General features: G+C 43.2%; 1 protein-coding gene across 2 annotated transcripts in view; it reads right to left on the reverse strand.

The window, feature by feature from the left end:
• Positions 1-21,374, reverse strand: part of Nepl16 (Neprilysin-like 16) — a 46,386-nt gene extending 25,012 nt beyond the window's left edge. Inside the window, exons 1-2 of one of the 2 annotated variants that reach the window (XM_065231315.1) lie at positions 21,103-21,374; positions 5,263-5,674 (exon numbers count right to left, since the gene is read on the reverse strand). In XM_065231315.1, coding sequence (XP_065087387.1) covers positions 5,263-5,433 — 171 coding nt within the window. In that variant the 5' untranslated portion in view covers positions 5,434-5,674; positions 21,103-21,374. The other variant, XM_065231316.1, reaches the window with a different exon arrangement.
• Positions 21,375-21,654: the final 280 nt, after the last annotated feature.

The raw sequence follows: 21,654 nt of genomic DNA on the forward strand, positions 1-21,654 counted from the left end.
TGGCGTCGGACATCGCTTTTTGGCACCTTCACGTCGTCTTCATTCCGAAAATTCCTATATTGTAGGGTATTTGAGGCTGTTCCGGACTTAATTTAGATTTCGTTAATTAAATTTTCGTTCAATATAAAATAACATTCCAGACGACGCGACGCGTGACAAGTCGAATGGTCCCCGAATTGAAGTGAAAGTGGAAAAACGAAGGAAGCAATATTTGAGTCATTCATTGCATCAATTTAAATGAAATGAACTGATGCACTTGACAAACGAAACAAGCTATACACGCTATTTCAAAACTACCCAAATTTGGGTGGAATCCACCCAGATCGATCAAAACTGAACCTACCCAAAAATGGGTAAACTGTGTTGAGAGTGACAAGTTGACAAATGAACAAACATCTTTTTGCAGGAAATCTTCAAAGTCGACATAAATCTTCCTTCTATCTACTCAGCGTGCGTGCAGCTAGCCACAGCAAAACACAATCTTTTCTGCTTCGTAGATAGAGTCGTCCCCCTCGCTCCCTACACAGTTTACCCATTTTTGGGTACGTTCAGTTTTGAACGATCCGGGTGGATTCTACCCAAATTTGGGTCAGTTTTGAAATAGCGTGCACACGCTACTTAAAAACTACCCAAAATGGGTAGCGTATACTCAGTTCGGTCAAAACTGAACCTGTCACATGGGTAAACATGCATTTACCCAAACATGGGTAAACGTACTGGCGACAGAAACTGGGTAACGGTTACTCAGATGTTGACATTTGGTAACTTGGGTAAACTTTACCCATTTAATAGAAATTTGTCGATATGACCGCTGCAGCAGCTCTATCAAACTTAACCTCACCCGACTGTAGCTCATCTATCGGCTCATCTACACGGTAAGAAAAAATACTCAAATTTAAGTTTAAAAAAATTAAGGGTTGTGTCCTAGACACGACCGCAGTATGACGTAGAACTTATCTATCTATCTCTATCTATGATGCATGATATATGCATTTAGGTTAACATCCGAAGTCCCTCCTTTTTTACATATTCTACACAAAACATACTTTCTAAGCCCCGCAACTGACAGGATTTCCCCCCATTTTATTATGAATGGGGGCGGGGCAGAACGTTTCTTTTGTGCAGAATATGGAAAAAAAAGGATGTATAGTCGTATAGTATAGTCGACAAAGACGTAGTTCTACGTCAAAAACTCAACGTTGGGTTCTATCATTTGAGGTCCGCCGTTGAGTGAATCAGAAAAGCGGCGTTGGTTAAAATTTACTCAACTATTGAGTAATAATAAATGAACTCAAATATAAGTTTATTTTCATTGAGGTTGCTCGTATGCGCCTTTAACCATTTCATTTTCACAAGCGTTGATAGACGAGTGGTCAACACACGGGCCCCGTAATCTCAACGTCCATGGTTCGGTTCCAGTCTGCTCCGTTTTATTATTTTTTTGTCAATTTGGTCAACGTGGATTCATGATCAGAATTACTCAAAATTGAGTTTTCTTTTTTAACTTAATTTTACCTAGCCCCACGGAAGCCACGTGAATGTTAAATATGTTTTATAAACTTTTTAAATATGTTTTATAAACATCATAAACATTTGTCATCGAGAAAAGCGGCACAGGATATCTGGATAACCTAGAATTATAATGAAGTTTAAAGTTCAGAAACTAACAACATACTTACTAACTATAGCTGCATTCGCAATCCAAACAGTTCCGTAGCTGTAACATTTTTAGCGTCAGAATTGTATATTTTGAACAGTAAACATTTCACTGGCAGTTGAACAATCTCCATTTCAAACCTGCGCCATGTTTAAGTTAGGGAAAATTTCAATTAGAACCACTTACCCAGAATCTGGGTAGATTCTATTCATTTGAACAAAACTAGTTTACTCAAGTTTTGACAACTCCTTACTGGCTACAAGACTAAAGCCCTACAGTAAAAATATGGACGTCTGTCAAAAGTTGTTCCAATCCAACCATCAAAATGCACCGCTTTGCTCGATTCCCTAATAAAAATGTTATGGTTAATTTGCTTAACGACATGTTCGGGGTATCATCCAAACAATTTGTGGAATAGTTCAATAATTTGGGTTATCATTCGTTTATGGTAATTTTTTATTAGGGTTGGAACAGCTTTTTTCAGTTTTGTGGTGACAGTCGTCCATACTTTTACTGTACGGCTTTATACAAGACTGGGTGCCGTCTACCCAGTTACTGGGTAGATTCAAAATAGCGTGTAGTCAAGTCATGTCATGTTTGACAGGGGGAATCAGCGTTGCCAGTATTCCAGATTTATCTGGATTTTCCAGATTTTTAGTCGTCTTTCCAGATACACTGACATACCACGTATGTTTCCAGATTTTTTAAAATATTTTCCAGATTTTTTAAATATGTTGTTTAAAAATATCACTGCAATTGATTTACCCACTAGTAAAAAAAAATTAAAATCCAAACTTGCTATTAAAGGCCATCAACGTTGGACATTATTGGAATTTGAAGGTATTTCTGAAAAAAAGTTCACAGTGAAGTGTGAGGTGAATTCCTTGGGAAACCAAAGGAGAACTTCAAGCCAATTCTGAGTAGAGTTCCATCCATCTTTGTGGGCGTCACCCGTCGTTCAGGCGTACTGAGTGCCACGAAGTGAAGGTTCGATTCCCACTCCAGCCGGTGCAAATATTGGCAACCTAAAAATTTCCCTACTGTCCTAATGGGTGTGGTGTGTTGTCCGTAGTCTAGTGTTAAATATTCAGTCTGTACAACCTCTGGTTGAAGACAATGTCAATTGTCTTGTCAACTCTGATGACAATTGCTTAGAGATTTTGTGAATGTAGGAAATACAATCCGGAAGAGAAATCATAGAAGAAAAAAATTAATGATGAAACCATCAAACCAATATGATGTGCAAGCAAATTCCACAAATTATGGCTCGATGTCTTTTTGAATTGTTGATTCCTTGCAGGTGTACAGAAACAAAGGAGAAACCCGATCGACAATGAATGAAATTCCTCCCCGACTAAAGTAAACCCAGAACTGGAACGGACAATAGTGTAATTCCACGCTAGTAGCAACATCGTCGATTGGTCTTGTTGTGCTCGGTCGACTCTTGTTGAATGGCAACCGGGTCATCTTGCTCTCTGCACAGGACTCGCAACATCCACCTTCATTTTTAATGTCCCCGATTCCATCTACCATTTCGCTCTGCTTCAGGCGTCGTACATTCTTGAAGCTCAAGTGACCAAACCGTTTGTGCCATAGCTGCAACTCATCACCATCACCTTTCGCAAGGCTAGCCGAATCTGATGTATAACGCTGCATCGTCAGGTAGAATAGATTACCGCTGATCCTGATCCATCCGAGACACCATTGGCACATGAATTGTCTCCTCTTCCCATTCGTTTCTGCTCTTCGGCCAGCAAACGCGCCAACTTCAACTGATCATCTCCCAGGTTCTCCATAGCCGTGGTGACAACATCGTACGTCGATGGCAGAGAAATGAACAGTTGACTTACGGCATCTGACTCCGTGAAAGTAGCACCAGCTCCCTTGAACTGGTGGACCAACTCGTCAAATTTTCGGAAGTGGTACTTTAACGGTGATCCTTCTTCCATCTTCAGCGTTGCTAAGGACCTCCGAATGTATGTTTGCCCTGCAAAACCCTTCTTCGCGAACGTGCTTGCCAGGGAGTTCCACATTTCCTTCGCAGTGTTCTTGTCACGCACATACTCCAGATGAGAAACCGCGATGTACGCAACTAGAAAAGCCTTCGCCTTTTCGTCCTTTTCTTGAAAAGCTTTCCTCTGCGCTTCGTCAGCTGGTGCATCCTTCGTGATCATTTCCTTCACGCCGTGAGCCGACAACTGCGTTTCGACCCGGAACCTCCACACGTCGTATCCTTCACCAGCAAACTGGACTATTCCTACTTTCAGCGCACTTGACATCTTCACTCCCGTTTTCTCCGTAATTCCGTAACGAACTACTGGATTCTTCAAATCAATTAGCTTCAACTTCAGAGGCCGGACGTAACTGGGCTCATAACCTCTAGAGAAAGACGTGTGTTCAGTAGGAAGTCTGGTTTAATACTACATAAAGTTTTCAGTTATTGATAACGGGTAAACAAGTTCTTAACTGCAGAAATCAACTGCTCCTTCGATCCAACTCTTCAATTTTAAATCAATGTACTATCATAATCAACAGAAATAAACATAATTTAAAAAAAAAAACGTTGGATATTTCTCGCGCTTAATTCGCTTTGAAGTCTTCTGGAACGACCTCGGTTGTTCTTCAACCCCACTTATAAAATATACTAAGCACACACCATGTAACAAAACTTAGAAACCCACTCTAGTCCACTAGTGAAAATTTACCAGATGCTCTTCATTCTTGCAGTAGAACTGCACTGAAATTTCACTTGATGTTCCTGTAACCTCGCTTTTGAAGTTCCCCAGACAACACAAGACTTTGACGTCTTGTAGATCCTGTTTATAAAGTTCTTCGGACTCTTTCTAACAGATCCTTAGGTCTACCATCTAGCATCACTGGACTTATATTCAAATATTTAAACCTCGGAAAAATGCTATTTTACTGCATAGCTACTCAGATTTACTGACCTGCCCGTGTTTTTATTTAGTTAGAGGAGCGGAGCGACGGGCAAGAATCTAGAATAAGCTTCAAAAAGATGATTACAAAAAAATCTTCTACATAAAAGAAGGTTCTTAAAGAATGTTTCCCAGAAAATCATAATCTTTATCTTTGTCGATCAGAAGTGCAATTTCTGTGCTAAATTCTTTAGAAAAATTTGAAAGTCGCCATTTTGAAAGTTTTACAAGATCCAAAATGGCCAAATTTTATCAAAAATGTGAACCATTGTCCATAACAAATAATTATGCAAATCGGAGAGGGTCGAGTTTTCCGATCCGTCATTTGGCGTGGAACTGCTCCCTGTGAACAAGCCGAAAATCTTTAAGCCAACCACGACACGATTATCCGAATAAATCAACAAAAAAAAAACTTCCGCTCCTTTAAATAAATCCGCCCCAAATTCCACGCATGTGGCATTCAACCAAAGCGTTTCCCTTTTCACAAAATCTATTTTGTGTTTATTTTCCCACCCACGCCCGAAATAACTCCGACTGATTCGGTCATATATTAATGAAAGGAATCCGATGGCATCCAATCGATTGACGGCACTCGATATCAAGTATTCATGCCGTGATGTCAAAAACAAAAAAACAAACGGACTTGACCCTCGGCCGCCAGGTACCTACCTTTCTCTCGTTGGTATGCAGCTCGGTCGCCACCTGTTCGATAACCTGCACCTCGATGTCATCGGTTCGCAGGGCCTGCACCGGGTGGTTCGCATTGGGAGGCTGCAGATGCGGTGCGACCAAATTTCCTCCGACAGCTGATACGCGTGACGTCATTGCTTCACCCGTCATCGATTCCGACCGCCCGCTCCGAAACCCGTCGCCACGCACACACACACTCACACTGCTATTGATGATGGCAGATCGCGTCCTGATTCTTCTCCTTTTTCGTTCTTTTTTTTTTGGTGAATCCTTAAACTCACACAACCACACACATCGCCAAATGTTCAGGAAAACAAATCACTTACACAACCGCACAAACGCTTTCCGTTTTTCCATTCTTGCCTCCCACCGTGTGAGAAAGCGCGTGGTGCTGAAAAAAAAACGTTCGAAATCAGAACATGCATCGGTGTTGGTTGTTTATTTACAATTCCCCGTCGTCGTCGTCGTCGTCTTCGGGCGTTGGTAACGTGGCAACCGCGCGGGGTGCAAAGCTCACAAATCACTCACATGGAAGCGTCCATAAACAAATGCAGCGAGCACGTGCTTTCGGTCGGTCTGCTCATGTGTCGTCCGTTCCAGTCCACCCACGCGTGCCCCAACACACACACACACAGAGGAACTCGAAGCCGTGACCGGAGGCAAGCGCACAAAATTTCCCGTTTCACAATGATTCTTCCGGTGCTGCTGCTGGCTGCTGGCGCACTTGACTTGATTCGATTTCACTACTCCGCCGCGTAACCTACTTGTACCTAAGTTGAGTTGAAGGGGGAGATGCGATAGCGCGATTGTCGTGACGGCGTCGGGGTGAAAGTGCTTCCAGAATTCGGATTTTCCGTCCGCGAAAGTTGCATGAATTATGTATTGCCAGGGGGTGGGTGGCGGCTGCAACATGGACGCGATGAAGGGACTTTCGAAATAATTGATGGGCTATTGTGGGTTTTTGGCAGCGTCTGGCCACGGGCTGCCATGACGTGTGGGATCGATTTTCGTCGTGTTGGTGTGATGATTTGGGAAGAACGCTAGGATGCGAGCGGTAGCCTGGCGACGAGAAGTAGGTTCCCACTAGAGAAGTTTACATTAGTTTTCGAAGTTATCATGGAGACGCTTGGTCGGTCATAACTTTTCTTAGAAGTTATGTGCATTGTTTGGATCCTGCCAGGCCTGGGAATGCGTTGCTGTGTTAGCAAAAGTTAATTTAACTTGGTTAGCTTTTAATCTTGTACATTTTGCAGATTTCAATCTGTGAAAAAACATACAGGAATCCCCCAAATATGATTGACAGTAATAGCGAATTCGTTTATTATTCACTTCCAACCTGGATCGGGTATCAAGATTAAAGCACTCTAGTAAAAGCATGGACGACTGTCACCACAAAACTGAAAAAAAGTGGTTCCAATCGAGCAAAGCAGTGTATTTTGACGTCTGTGTTCCATTTGATGAATTTTCTCTTAAATTTGACAGATGGAAAATTCTCAAATAAACCTGCTATTGAGACTTATTTCTTCTGGCCGACCAGGAATCAATGTTGACCATGACCTACTTGAATATCGGAAGATAAGTCTGGAACAATAGTGGGTTTTTTTCATCTGTCAAGTTTAAGTGAAAATCCACTAAATGGAACAAAGCCTAAGGCTGTGTTCCATTTGGAGAATTTGCACTTAAATTTGACACTTCGAAAATTAATTATAATGTTCGAAAATCCCTCTGTTGTTGATCATCCGATTTTCGGAAAGTTGTATAGGCGAATCCAATAGAAACTAATACCATAGAGGTAACTCTAAGACCAGAATGTCTCGAAGAAACGTGCTTAACTTTTTGGCTCAGCCCTGGTACTCTCTTCGGTCCCAAGCTAATCTATGCACCCCTCGAAACATAGGAAAATCCACAAACCCCTCATTTTATCTGTCACAATTTCATAGCGAATCAAAACAAACATAGTGTAGTACTAGAATTTCGACTAGAATGAGGTACGTTAATCGATTTGCTTGGGACCAATAGGCTGAGGTGTTCACATTACGGTAACTTGATATAGTTTGTCATTTACAGAGTGGCCAGATTATTTTTTTCATTACCGGTAGCTTCTCAAAACTTTTATCGGTAGATATCGGTAGGTCGTCTTAATGCGGATCTTTTCAGTATCATCGAACGTCTGAGCCGGAAACAACATGCGCAGCGCTCAGCACCATTGTTTACAGTTGGATCACGCTCGCGAGAAATCTCTTATTCAACGACTTTCACCTTGATGTCCTCCTACGGTACCTGGGCAGTCGACACAAAACGGCGTCCGTTCTGGTGACGGGATGTTTTGGTTGGGGGGGGGGCACACGAACGAGTCAACACCGACACCAAATTTCACCACCCCCGTGGCTCGTCGACGAAAAACCCCACGAAGAGCCCAGCAATAGCCCCGGTAGTCGGGGTCCCGTCAGTGCGGACGCTATTCCCATATCGGAACTTACGATAACCCTCCGACACCGGAAGGAAATTGGAAGAGGTTCGCACAAGGGTGGCAACACCCATCCCCCTGTGGACGACGAGGGAAGAAAGGATAGTTCCAGTATCGGGACGGACAAGGAAAATTCAGCCCATTCCCCGAAGGACTTCGCGGGAACAAAGTAAGTCGCAGCATCTCTGGAAGATGCGAGCAACAGCAAAGTGCTGTCGAATAACACCAATTCTCCCTCCGTTGGGACATCCCTGCCCTGGGTGGGTGGAACGCCTCCACCTGCCCTTGGTGGGGCTCTATCTCATTCAGCATACGTAGCCAATTCCCCACCCGCCCTTGCCCAAGTCGGCCAACTCTATACTCCAATGGAACGTTAACGGCTTCGTGCAGCGGATTGGAGACCTCGATCTTCTCTACCAAGGTGATCAACCCTGGGTCATCGCATTGCAGGAGGTAAACAAAGGCTGGTACTAAACACGGTACCTTTCCGCGCTATCGACTTGGACTCACAGTTACCCATACTCGGGGTTCAACTTACAGAGCCAGTCAACATCACCGTTGCCTGCGCTTATTTGACATGTGGACGAATCGGCAACCTCAACTGTCAACTCAGCGAGACCCTAATGAAATTACCTGAACCACGCATCTTAGGTGGGGACGTCAACGCGCACCACTCAAATTGGGGTTGCCCTCGGTCGGACCTTCGTGGCACGAACCTCGTGGACATATTCGAAAAGGAAGATATGGTAATCTTGAACGATGGTGCTCCAACGTATTTCAACGGGAGATACACATCTGCTATCGACGTAACAGCCGCCAGTCGCCATATCGCTGATAAAACACAGTGGAACGGTAGTGACCACTACCCCATGCAAATTCAACTCTCGGTGACCTTCGTCCCGGCGGTAACACGGAGGCCGCGATGGCGGTATGAACAAGCGGACTGGGAAAGCTACGGCGCCACTGTGGAGACTTTACTACTACAGCGGAACCCGGACAGTATCGAGGACCTCTCGGACGCCATATACGAAGCAGCAACGGCCACCATCCCCAATACCAGTAGCGTACCTGGGAGAAAAGCCCTCCGCTGGTGGAATGAAGATAGGAAGAAGGCAGTCAAAGCCCGGCACAAGGCACTTCATCGTGCGGGCTCCCCATCGGACCCCACGACAGAGAGGAGACCCTTTGTCACTACCGTGAACTACACAACCAATCCCGACAAGAAAACCGTGATGCAAAGCGATCCAGCTGGATGGAGTTCCTGGAAGGGATGAACGCATCGCAATCCTCGGCCGATCTCTGGCAGCGAATCAACGCCCTTAGTGGGAAACGACGCACGACACCACTTCACGTCGGGCGGGACCCGACAAAATCGGATATCCTCTACTCAAGAAACTACCGGTACCAGGACAGCTACGGATGCTAGACCTCTTCAACAAGCTCTGGCTCACTAACGGTTACCCAGCAGTATGGAAGGAAAAGCTTGGTAGTTCCCATCCCGAAAGCCGGGGTGGGAACTACCAACCCGTTCAGCAAGTTTCGTCCAATAGCGCTAACATGTTGTATGGTCAAAGTCCCAGAGCGTATGGTCACTCGAAGACTGAAGCAACACCCCGAAGCTGGAAATTTCCTTGATCACCAACAGCACGCTCTTGCCGAGAAGGTTTCGGAACGTCCACCTATTTCGCAACCCTAGGGGAAGTTCTCAAGAACGCCTACGACAGTGGTCTGCACACCGAGCTAGTATCGCTCGACACATCGAAGGGCTTCAATAGAACGTGGACGCCCCTCGTCCTTAAGCAACTAAGCGACTGGGGCCTTAACGGACCCATCGTTCACTTCATCCAGAACTTCTTGTCCAACCGCTCATTCCGAGTCGCAGTCGGCAACACCAAATCCCGGCTTTTCCCCGAGGAAATGGGTGTCCCACAAGGATCGGCTATCGCCGTTACCCTGTCCCTCGTGGCGATGAACGGAGTCTTCCGTCAACTACCGAAAAACATTTATGTGTTCGTCTACGCCGACGACATCCTTATCGTCACCACCGGACCCACGCCAGTACGTACAACGATGAAAGCCCAAGTGGCAATCTCCGCTCACTCAGTAGGCTTTGAATTATCAGCCTCTAAAAGCATCAGGTGCCATGTCTGCCCTTCTCGACACAGAATTAGCGGACCACCGATCGAAATCGACGACCAGTCCATACCGCTGAAGAAGACCGTCCGAGTTCTGGGAGTTCTCGTTGACCGATTCATCAACTTTGAAAGCCGCTGCTTTCATCTCGAAGACATCCGGAAATCAAGGGATCTTCATCTTCGACGAGGGAAACAGACTCCTCCGCACGGCTGCCAACGAAGATCTTCTCCCCAGTGGCCAGGGTCCACTGGCATGGAGACAAATTCTGGCAAACACCATTACCGAAAATCGAAAGCCGGATTAAGGACAGGTTCAAAGCCGGAGACAATTCCGCCGACATCCGCCTGACATCCGAGGCCCCGACTCATCCCTGGGTGAAGACGACGATAAAGTCCGCGCCATCAAACACGGTATTCTGCTGGGTTCCGGGGAACTGTGGAATACCAGGCAACTCTGAAGCTGACTTTCTGGCTGGGGCAGGACCATCTGCCCCTCGCTATACCAACGAAGTACCGTTACACGATGTCAAGCGCTGGATCGTGAGCAAAGTACGGGAAGCTTGGGACGCAGAGTGGGCCCAAAATCGCTCCCTCTTCATCAGACGGATCAAAGGGACGACGAGGAAATGGACAGACCAGTTTTGAACCAGCGGGATCAGAAGATAGCGTCACGTTTGAGGACCGGTCACACCAAGATCTCGTACAATTTCGGTGGAACGCCGTTTTTTTGGTGAGGAATATTTTTCAAACGAACATAGTCGGATATCATATATTTTAATTCTTTTTTTTTTTAAACCTCAAATTCACTTGAATCGACTAACAAGCAAAGGTAAACAAACCACCACTGGATGTCAAACTGATGAATGCGGGTTCATCGCGTTCATTCGTAACGTCAGCGTGCAGCACCCTATGGGGACGTGAGTTGAAATATGTTCACTGTGTCCCGGTAGGTAAGTAGAATGCAATGAACACGTTTTCATGAACGTAATTTAGGTTAAGAACGAAAAAACTGCTTTCGAACTGTTTTAAATAAATGTCGTCCTCTTTCACCTTTAGCATAAAAACAGATGCTATTGAGCCGAAGAGATCACTAGGTTAAATAAGTAATCACTAAAACAGCAGAATTTTTCCTGGAATTTGCATTTGATTCGCTCAAAACGAATTCCATTCGGAGTTCTTTTCAGAGTTCATCTATAATAAATTGGAGATGCTATCTGGGAGTGTTCTGAACATTTCTTTATAACAACCCAGGAATTATCTACAGAAAACAAAAAAAAAACAGGTAGTTCGTCCTTAGATTCGAAACGAATTTTAAACTTTTCCAAAGAATCCACTTTTAGTTTTTTTTTTATTTGCTTGAATTCTCCTTCAAATTTTTATGCAATTCACCTCCGAATTGACTTAAAATTTTGGTCAAAATTATCTTAAAATGATCATCTAAATTTTTCGATAGTTCACCAGGAATTATCCTTAAAATTATATAGAAATTCTTTTCGAGATGCCTTTTCTTTTCTAAACAACTTGAGAAAAATTTGAGAACTTCACAGCCGTTCGATTAACTTCAGAGCAGAATATTACATATGTGTCGTGACCGGACCGAGGTTTCCAGCCTCGGCCACGGCAACACGAATTAGCGATGCAGCTCTCACGGGTGCGGCTGCTTCTATTGCTGCTACTGCTGCTGGTGGTCCGTTACCTCCAAAATTCGTTACAAGAATGACTTCAACGAGTTAGTTTAACTTGTTAGTTAGTTGAATGACTTCAACGAGCTTAGGTACTTCATATTTATACCTGCTAACCTATCAAAATTCTCTAACCAATGAGATTCTGTTTACATGCGAACTATCACGCTTCACGCTCACTTGATTCTACTCATTATTTATTCAACACTAACTCTATCTACTACAACCCCTTTACAGCTCTAACTGTTATAGATGAGCTTCCAAGATTTGCTGAGATTTGTCTAGGCCGTTAAGCATGGCCGTATCGTCTGCCCAGTGGATTTCACCGCTAGTGTCATACAAATTTACTTGAACGCTCGATCACATGGTGCAAATTTAAAATATTGTATTGAACCTTTGTAGCAGAACGGTTACAATATAATTGATAGCGATATGTGGAGGAAACTGCAACCACCTCGATATAACTCTACAAAAAGGCTTGCTTAATCGCTTAGCGTTTTCCAGCAAGTTCATGATTCCGTTTCTTACCATCTTACTTCGATTTACTCCATGATACGAGGAGAGGTCCTTGGCATGGCAATTTTCTCACGCTTAGAATTTCCTTTTGACTGTTTTCGAGCTTAACGCTAGGAGCGGAAATTCACCCTGTTGTACATCTTACATATGAAACGCTTGTCTTTAATCCCATTATATTGTTTTCTCTCCTTTGAGCACATTTTGAGACCCAGCTCCGCAAGAAAATTATTCCGAATAATGCGCTTAACCAAATGCTAATTCGCCTCCAAAATTCTGTAAGTTGATTCCATCTCATCAATTGTATAGCAGCTAAATTTCCGAGCTAACCAGGTTTAAAATGAAGACCTAGAATACTAAAACTTTACTATTCAAAGTCGCTCAAAGGATTGATTTTTTTGTTGGACACAGTTGGATCGAACAGACGCACCGATCTACTCGAAGGTTAAATTTTGTCGGACACAATAAGGTCCAACATATATTAGGAGACGCACATACCCAATTGGTGGTTAAATTTTGCAATAACAGAGTGTCGACTCAATGCATAAAACCAAATTCCCTGACATTCCATTAATTAAAAAAAAATCCAGATACAATGTCTACATGGTTCTGTCAACACGACCCTCATCAGCTATTACAGATATGTGCTAGTGCTTTCTGGACATTTTTTGATGAAATACCACGTGTACCTCTACTCTAACCCATGAAGAGTGGTCCAGTACAATCTCAAATGGAATAAAGCGTTCGATCAAGGGGTAAGTCACTCAGCACATTGTGCCGAAATTAGATTCGGCACAATCTCGAAGGCATTGGATGGTTGTAAATAAAATGGGAGCACTGCTGGACAACTGGCATTGAAGTTGTTCACAACATTACGTGCTGTTTGACTGTATATTCAGGACCATCCTCTGATTGAATATACCAGAGGAGCTCAGACCAGCAGTTCACTTAAGATCTAAATACGAAATGTAGGTTCTAGAGTGGGCTCAAGAGAAAGAGGTAGTTATTCAGACCCCATCAACACCCTTAATTCAATTAATGATACAACTCACACAAAACAAACTACAGAAGTCTATTCATCATCCTCTATAGTCGGTCTCCTACAATGTTCCCCACCGGTTCCATATCTTTCCGGCCGCTGATAGACCGTTGCTTTTCACAGCACGATAGTCTAGGTTTCAGCAATAGAAGCAGCCGCACCCGTGAGAGCTGCATCGCTAATTCGTGTTGCCGTGGCCGAGGCTGGAAACCTCGGTCCGGTCACGACAATATGTTCCAAGAACAAAGTCCAAACAAACTTCATCGTCCGAACGCCCGGAAAATTGTGGAACTTTTAATGAAGGTACGAGAATTTAAGAGAAATTTTTAGAACTTTATGTTAGTTCCATTAACTACAGAAAAAAATGTGCGGCAACCTTCAAGAAGTTCTGAGAATTTCAAGTGAGTTGCAAGAATTTAAAGAATGGTCTGAGAGCGTCCAGAGCTACGGGGAAGTTTCAACGTCCTTTATGTTCAGTTGCTATAGCTTTAGGGCAGTTCTCTAGATTTTACCCAAATTTCGGGAACTTTATTAGTGATGATCAAAAGCTTCATGGCAGTTCCATTAAATCTAGGAAAATTGCAGGAGTTTTATTGAAGCTGCTTCATTTGAGTTTAATAATCTAAGGTTACGTGAACTTTGGGGCAGAGAACGAAGTAGGCTGTGCCGGCGAACGGTCGTGTTTATTTTGGCTGTCAAATAGTTTTCTCGTGACTCCCCAGTCTTATGTGCTTTTAATGAAGTACAATCCCCAGTTCAGTTTTCCAGAAGTGGATTTTAACCTGAAATGTTAGTTTCTGTAGACATTTCTACTAGTGAACTGCATTCGAGCTGTACATTCCGCGTATCATCCAGGTCGTTACGGAACCAACCGTTATGGATCAGGTAAATCCGGAACTTTTCCGAGACCTCTTCCATCCCAACAAGCTCGTCTGTGGAAAATAACGGACGTTGCGGACAATTCCGCCGTGAGAACCCTTTCACATCGGAAGCCAGCCGACCAACGGATACATGGATACCATCCGGAGAGTGGCAGAAGAACCGAACAACTAGCAAGTCTTTTTCATGTTACACTCGTTCGATGGCGGTACCGGAAATGGATTGGCATTGGTTTGAGAAAAGTTTCCAGTTTATCCACGATTTTTCGCGGTTTGAAATCCACGTGAAGTTTACGGACAAAGTTGCATCGGCAGCAAGGGGTAACTCTGAGACCAGAAGGTCCCGAAGAAACGAGCTCAACTTTTTGGCTCAGTTCTGGTACTATCTTCGGTCCCTAGCTAAATTCACGAACCCCTCATTGTATCTGTCAAACTCTCATAGCGAATCAAAACAAACATAGTGTAGTACTGGAGTTTATACTAGAATGGGGTATGTTAATCGATTTGCTTGGGACCAATAGGCTAGTCAAGTAGTGAGCCAATTTAAAATCGTTAGTTTCGAATTGATTGTTGGTTGGTCACTCCGCACAGTAATTCAAAAATACAGATGGGCACACTAGAGCACTTTCATTGGCACCCATGGTTAGAAATTTTCACGATATTTATAGTTACTGGCAACACTGTACTATATCTGCGCCTACTCTGTGCATGTATCAAAATGCTAATAATTGTTGTTGACAATCCAATTTTTGGTTTCATAACTACAACCGTGAATTTCCGACATTAGGATGAGCGAGGTCATCAAGGCGATGACCGTTGCCAAGTACAACTGTAATCTGGGGGTGATACTGGAATTCTTGCGGGTGGTGCTGGAGTCGCTACCGGAAGACTTCGAGATCGGAGAACCTCCACTTAAGACGATCGAACTGTTCAAGGATCTGGTGCGGAAGGCTTTGGTGTTTCAGAACAGTTTGATCAAAATTCGGAAGGGGGCTGATTGAAAAGATGACCATGAAGGACTACTGGTCATAATGCCGATTCGGAATGTGATTATTGGTGAGTTGATTGGTTGGTTGGTGGGGAGATCGAGACCCTGAAGGAGGAAATGAAGGGACGGTTGAAGACGCTGGTAGATCGATTTGGGGAGAGGAGATTCGTGACGGAACTGAAATCACAGCGGAACGAGGTTAAGTGGAATTGTAACATGTTGTTTGGTCAGTTTAAGGGCTTGAAGGTGAGCTCCTGAAAGTCGAAGGTGAGTTGGTTAAAGGATAGGTTTAGCTCTCGGAAACGACCCTGGTAACCCAGCGCTGTAAATAAAATATTTATAGGCTTGGCGGAGAAGAAGTCCGAACGCAGCTTTTAGAACTCTATGAGGTACGAATTGATTATGAAATCCAAGACACATAAGGTCGTCAAGGGATCGGTGTCCATACAAAGGCCACAATCTGGCCGTAGTAGTTTTATCAGTGTTCGTTTACCATGTTTGATTCCGTAACGCTTCACCACTTCGTTGATCAGCCAACCGACATTCAGTTTCATGATTCGTTCCTCATCGTAACTGACATCGATGATCACTCGGACCATGTTCGGAGGTAGAATCTTCCCCGGCGTGTGCTTTCCTACCATCGAAAGCGCCCCAGCTTTTACAGGTGTTCTCTAGCCGGCACTGCTTTTCACCAGAGACATCATACTTCTCTCCATTTGTCCGATCCTTGGGCTGTCTGACTTATTAAACTCCACCTCCGCCAGCGAAGTCTAATTCCAGTTGAAACTCCCACTAGAACGCTGGCGACGCATCTGTGACTCCTCCCGGAAGCGTTCATCAGAATCTGAAGAGCATCTGGACCAGTTTCCTCTGATGATGCACGCTCGCTTCGTCTTCTTACCACCGTCACCTGTGGTTCATCCGAGTCCACATCATACTCCAATCCAGTAGAAGTTATTGTCCTGTCGGAAATTGGAAGTGCCTCCCCGGAGAACGTTCACGGTTCATTGTAGTCCTTTTTCCGAGATAATTTGGGAGCAACGAACCGAGAATTACGACAGTTAGGATCTGGGATAGGATTCCACTGCTTGTTGTTTTGTTTCTTCAAAATAAAACATGTGAACTGTCAAAATTACCGGGTTGCCAAACATATGATTATTCAAACATTCAGTCTGATGACACTCTTGGCACTGCCGGCACACTGAGACAAAAGTTGGCGCAAAATAAGTGTGTAGAGTGACCACCCCTTGAGCAACTAAATCAACTAAATTGGTGAGTTCGTTTCAGTTTAATCAGTGTTTGCCATATACTTAGGTAGGGTAGGATTTTCAAACACATGCTTGAGTCTTGCTGGGAAAAGATATTAAGATATAATCTAATCGTAACAGATAGAACTCGTACGTAACGGTATGGAAAAAAATTATAGGTATATTACAATTTGACGTACACACTTAAATTTTTTCGCCGAGATTCCAACAGCCGAGTAGTTCTGCAATTTATTTTGCTGAGATTCAGTAAAACAATTGCCGAGACTCAGCTAACAAATAACATTTTGCTGAGATATCAGCTAACAAACAGATATTTTGCAGAGATATCAGCAAAATTTACTGCCGAAGTAATCGGCTGTTGGAGATTTTATCGAGCTAGATTAAGTGTGTAAGCGTGTTAAGTGTTAAGCGGTTTGAAAAATACTGTTAACTGCTTTCTCGGGCTAGAAATATCCATCGTAGCTTGTGGTGATGTAAATAGCACGGTGGCTTTAGAGCAACCGTTTTTGCGTACTGAGCAGAAGATCATGGTTTAGCACCCAAGTTTCTTTGGGAACTTCAGGGAAGCTTTGAGCACTCCAAGGCCGTTTCATCAGCCCGAGGAAAATTGCAGGAGCTTTCAACAAGTTTTAAAGAACATCTGGAAAGTTAAGAAAACTTCAAAGTAGTTCAGAGAACTTGAGGAAAATTGTGGAAACTTTAATTAATTCCCAAAAACCTCGGAAAAGTTAGGTCTAGAGATCGTCGGGAAAGCTCATAGACCTTAAGGGTAATGCCAATAACTTCAGGCAGTTGGGTAAATTTAAATTTCCGGAAATTTAAGGAAAGTCCAGAAATGTTCAAGGATGTTTAAAGATGTTTAGGACAATTTAATTTCGAATTGCATCCCCATTACATGTGTCCACCAGCTGACTAGGTATGATTTCAACATTTACCTTGACTCCGGTCAGTCAACCGAAGTCCTTACGACTTATCAAACCATACGGTCGATTGGGAATGACCATCTCTGTTGTTTATCTATTCAGCTTTCCATGCTCGGTATTGGTGGCCTGTTGGTATGAATAAATGTATCCTTCACTGTGCTTTTTGACACTAACTGGAAGGCGTATGTTGTTCCATTTTCTTCTGTTCCTGGGAGAGGGAAAGGGAGGGGTCAAAATCCGAACATCCAGGAAGTGTCAAAAATCACAGTTAAGGATACATTTATTCATACAAACAGGCCGTCATTACTAGAAATACTCAGAGCGAGGGGGACGACTCTATCTACGCTGCAGGAAAGATTGTGTTGTGCTGTGGCTAGCTGCTCGCACGCTGAGTAGATAGAAAGAAGATTGATGACGATTCTGAAGATTTCCTGCAAAAAGATGATGCTCGATGCAAGTAGATGCGAGAAATGCAAGAAGATTTTTCGAAGATTGATTCGTTAGTGAGATGTTTTGAGCATCTTAAATTGATATTTAGATGTGTCGCCCCCCTCGACTCAGAGGGAGAGATGGGCGGAGGGAATGTTTTGAGCCAAATGAACTGTCAAAATCTGAGCCAATCGAATATTCCAATTAGAATTTTCCGAGGATTTCTACTAGAATAAATTTAATAGTATTGCAACCGAACAGAAATTCAATCACTTTTATGTTTTGTGTGCTTCTCAAATTCAACTAGTTTTTGGAACCAAAAACAATATTCTAACTCTATTGATCAATTGATCTTCGTTGGTTAATGAATGGCAACTAGAAATGTGCAAAATATTACGATGCGATCAATTATTATTTTGCACGTAAATCGAATCAAAAATAAAAGTCATTTGGAATACTAGCTTCTAGCAAGGGTTGCAAGATAATTTAGGAACAAATCCCTGCTGCCGAATTGTATTTTGTTTTCTCCGCCTATCTCTCCCTCTGAGTATTTCTAGTCATTACCGAGCATGGAAAGCTGGATACCGTTTCATCACCAAACATCTCAGTCCCTGGGACGGGACTTGACAATCGGGTAGCGAGCCAGTTGCTGATTGATCGATTTGACAATAGTAATCGTGGAATAAAAAGGACAGAGGGATCACATCAATCTGGCTGGCAGTGATGCCGGAATCAATGTTGACGTCAATGGCGTTGTTAATTGTTTATATTTGCGAAAGGAAAGTTGGAAAATAGGGTCCACGGCGTGCTTTAAGAGATGGATATTAGACTGATGCAATGTATTTAAATTTTTGCTCCACAGTGTTCAAACGGTTTCAAATCGGCTCCTGATTAGCCCCCGAAAGTTTAAACTCATTTGATAAGAAACTGACTTGGCACAAACCATTTGAAGTTTATATTGAAAATACCATGAGAAAACAAAACTGTATGTTCATTGTCTTCTAGCTTTTTTACATATTGTACTGTTAACACATTATATTGCTATTCTTATGGGAATTTTTATTAGCTACAACTTTGCAGAAAATCATTTTTCAGCCAAACGTCAAATTAAATAGTTATTAATTGTTTAATTGAGATTGATAATCTTGTGGCAAGATTAAGCAACTGTATTGTGCGCAACACTGTATTCTGCAGTGTGACATAGTAGCCATGATTTTTGTCCTCTATTCTACGCGCCATAAACACCAATGTTGCCTGCTGAACAGTTGATTGAGCATAATCATAAGACATCAGTAACTTGAATCAATTTTTGTTCCTTACATTTGATCTAAAAGAGATCTTCAACAAAGTTGTAGCTGAGAAAATTTTCAACAAGCTCAGCTATCATTTTCTAAAGCAGAGTGAACTGGTAAATTTTGAGATCGATATTTACCGAAATTATGGTTTCTCTATAGTAATTCTCATATAAACTTCAAATCGTTTGTGCCAAGTCAGTTTCTCACTAAATGAGTTCAAACTTTGGGAGGCTAATCAGGGCCCAATTTGGAACCGTTTGAGCACTTTGGTTATCCTTGATTGTTTATGGTTGTTTTTATTGTGTAAAGCAAAAATGATGTACAAGGTGCTAAACTGCGGTAGAAACCGAGGGGGGCGACACATTTAAATCTCAATTCTAGATGCTCAAAAAAACTCACACTAGCAAATCAATCTTCGAAAAATCATCTTTCATTTCTCGCATCTACTTGCATCGTACTTCATCTTTTCGCAGGAAATCTTCAAAATCGACATAAATCTTCCTTCTATCTACTCAGCGTGCGTGCAGCTAGCCAAGCAAAACACAATATTTTCTGCATCGTAGATAGAGTCGTCCCCCTCGGTAGAAACTCCGAATCAAATTCAAATTAAAATATAAAAATCATTTTGCAATCCTGGCATCATTGGTCAACTCCGTCAAACACCATGAACTAATTTTCGACGGGCATTCATCAAAAATATTAAGAAGAGTGAGAAGCTGGATTGTCAAGTCCCGTCCCGGCTCAGTCCCACTATCACCCCTCACCATCCATTTAACCAGGGGGATAGACACTCATTCGGATGCATTTTATTTCAAAAAAGACTTGGCAGTGCTGCTGCGGCATGCGAGCGGGATGAAAGTAATAGATCGGAAAAGACATAAGGCCCAAGCGCAATGACAGCGGAAGCGGAACGGCAGCGGCAGCGGAAAAGCCCGATCTGAGTAAGCCTGCTTGTCGGATTGAAAACTAGTTAGAACCAAATCGACATCGGTTAGGCTTCTTGATGTCATTTGTGACAACTGTCAAACTTTCCGTTTCCGTTCCGCTTCCGTCCACATTGCGTTTGGGCCTATAAGGATAAATAAAAAAGAGATACCTGGAATAGAAATAAAATTTCTAAAAAAAAATGTCATTGATGTGGATGTGGATTTGAGGATAAAATGGATGTGGGATGAGGATGAATGATGTGTCATTCCCCCTGCATTGTAACAAAGAGCCATTGTTTTTCTCTTTTTATCAATACTGTCAATAACATTTTCCAAGCCTTCGATTGCTATGATGCTGCTATAATCGTAATCTTCTAATGTCAAATAGGGATGATTCAAATGGTATGGCACGCTAGCGTAAAAAGCTGGATCATAGCTGGATACATATCATTCCGTCAACCTATCTGCCATCACTGCTTCCATTCCCCGAAAAACTCAAAATAGCATGAAAAGCACTTCAAAAGAATCCAATTTATTCGCAATCCACCAAAAAAAAAAAATCAACCGCAAACGCTATTCCACCGCAAAACCAATCAAACACAAATCAACCCTGATCACCACAACAAACCAGCATCCTGTCAGCACAACCCCCTTCGACCCCAATATTACGAAAGCTATTTCCTAGAGATGATGATGGGGATAAAAACCATCTCTCACTCAACACTTGTCTACGATGCCGAGTCAGGTAGGATCCATCCACCCATCCACCTCGGAACGCGATTTGACGACTGCAATGCAAATATAAATAGAGGTATGCCCCTTCCGTCGGTACATCAACTCCAACAGTGGGGTGAAGGCCTCCTCCCCTGCTCCCCCCAACACACACAGAGCAACAACAGCACACGAAAATCGATCGACAATTTAATCATGTCAGGCTTGACGGTCGCAGCACTTTTTCCTTATTTCTTCTTCACATTGTTCCCGTTTTCCCATCGCTGTTTTTCCATTGTGAGAAAGTTTGCTATATGAAGAAAAATAAAAAGGGACGCTCGCCATCCCCCACATTCAATCTCACCAATGACAATAGGATTATGTCACCGCATATTCCCGATATTCTATCGCATGTCTTATTATAGACGACTTGAAGCAGAAGCACCCTCCAAATCGGGAGGGAAAACAGCTTTCACTTGTCACTTCGGATTCTTCTCGCTCGAAATCAAGGACTCCGATTGCTGCTCCGTCCGGAACGGTGCACTTCTGTCACAAATATACGTACTAAATATTTCCGGAATTGACTCGATTTTCAAGCACCATCACACAAGTTGCAAATCCACTACATTCCACTGTTGTTGAATCGAATGGCACTTCAAATTCCCCGCACTTGACAGTTACACAACTCGGTTCATCAATTTAGAACTACGGTAAGGAATCTAAGGAACAAATCAGCAGCTGGCCGCCATGCTCTTGACCGAGAAAGAATTGGCCAAATGCGGCTGGCTGACCGACGACCGAGAACTAGAATAGTCTAGTGGCTTTTCCTGGCACTTGTATCGCGAATGGGGTCTCTCCTGTTACTGGAAGCAAATCCATCAGCATCAGCGTTTTGTTCTAGTGAAAAGAACAGATGGCCCCCGCTTCGCAGCTTGAGATCCCGGTGCTAGTGTTGGTGGCGGCCGAGACTCGAAAGAGAGTGAGGGGAAACCCGCTGTTCCGGCGCGCTTGCGTACCTTTACCCAGCATGTGGATGGAAGGATTCTGGAATGTCGGAGCGTTGTTGTTTTCGTCCGCTCCGCAGCTTCAAGGGGGCTGCTTTACATTGTTTAGGTTG

The sequence above is a fragment of the Ochlerotatus camptorhynchus genome, unplaced genomic scaffold (assembly GCF_037179485.1).
Source record: "Ochlerotatus camptorhynchus isolate MF236.1 unplaced genomic scaffold, CSIRO-AGI_Acam_v1.1 ptg000350l, whole genome shotgun sequence".
NCBI lineage: Eukaryota > Metazoa > Arthropoda > Insecta > Diptera > Culicidae > Ochlerotatus > Ochlerotatus camptorhynchus.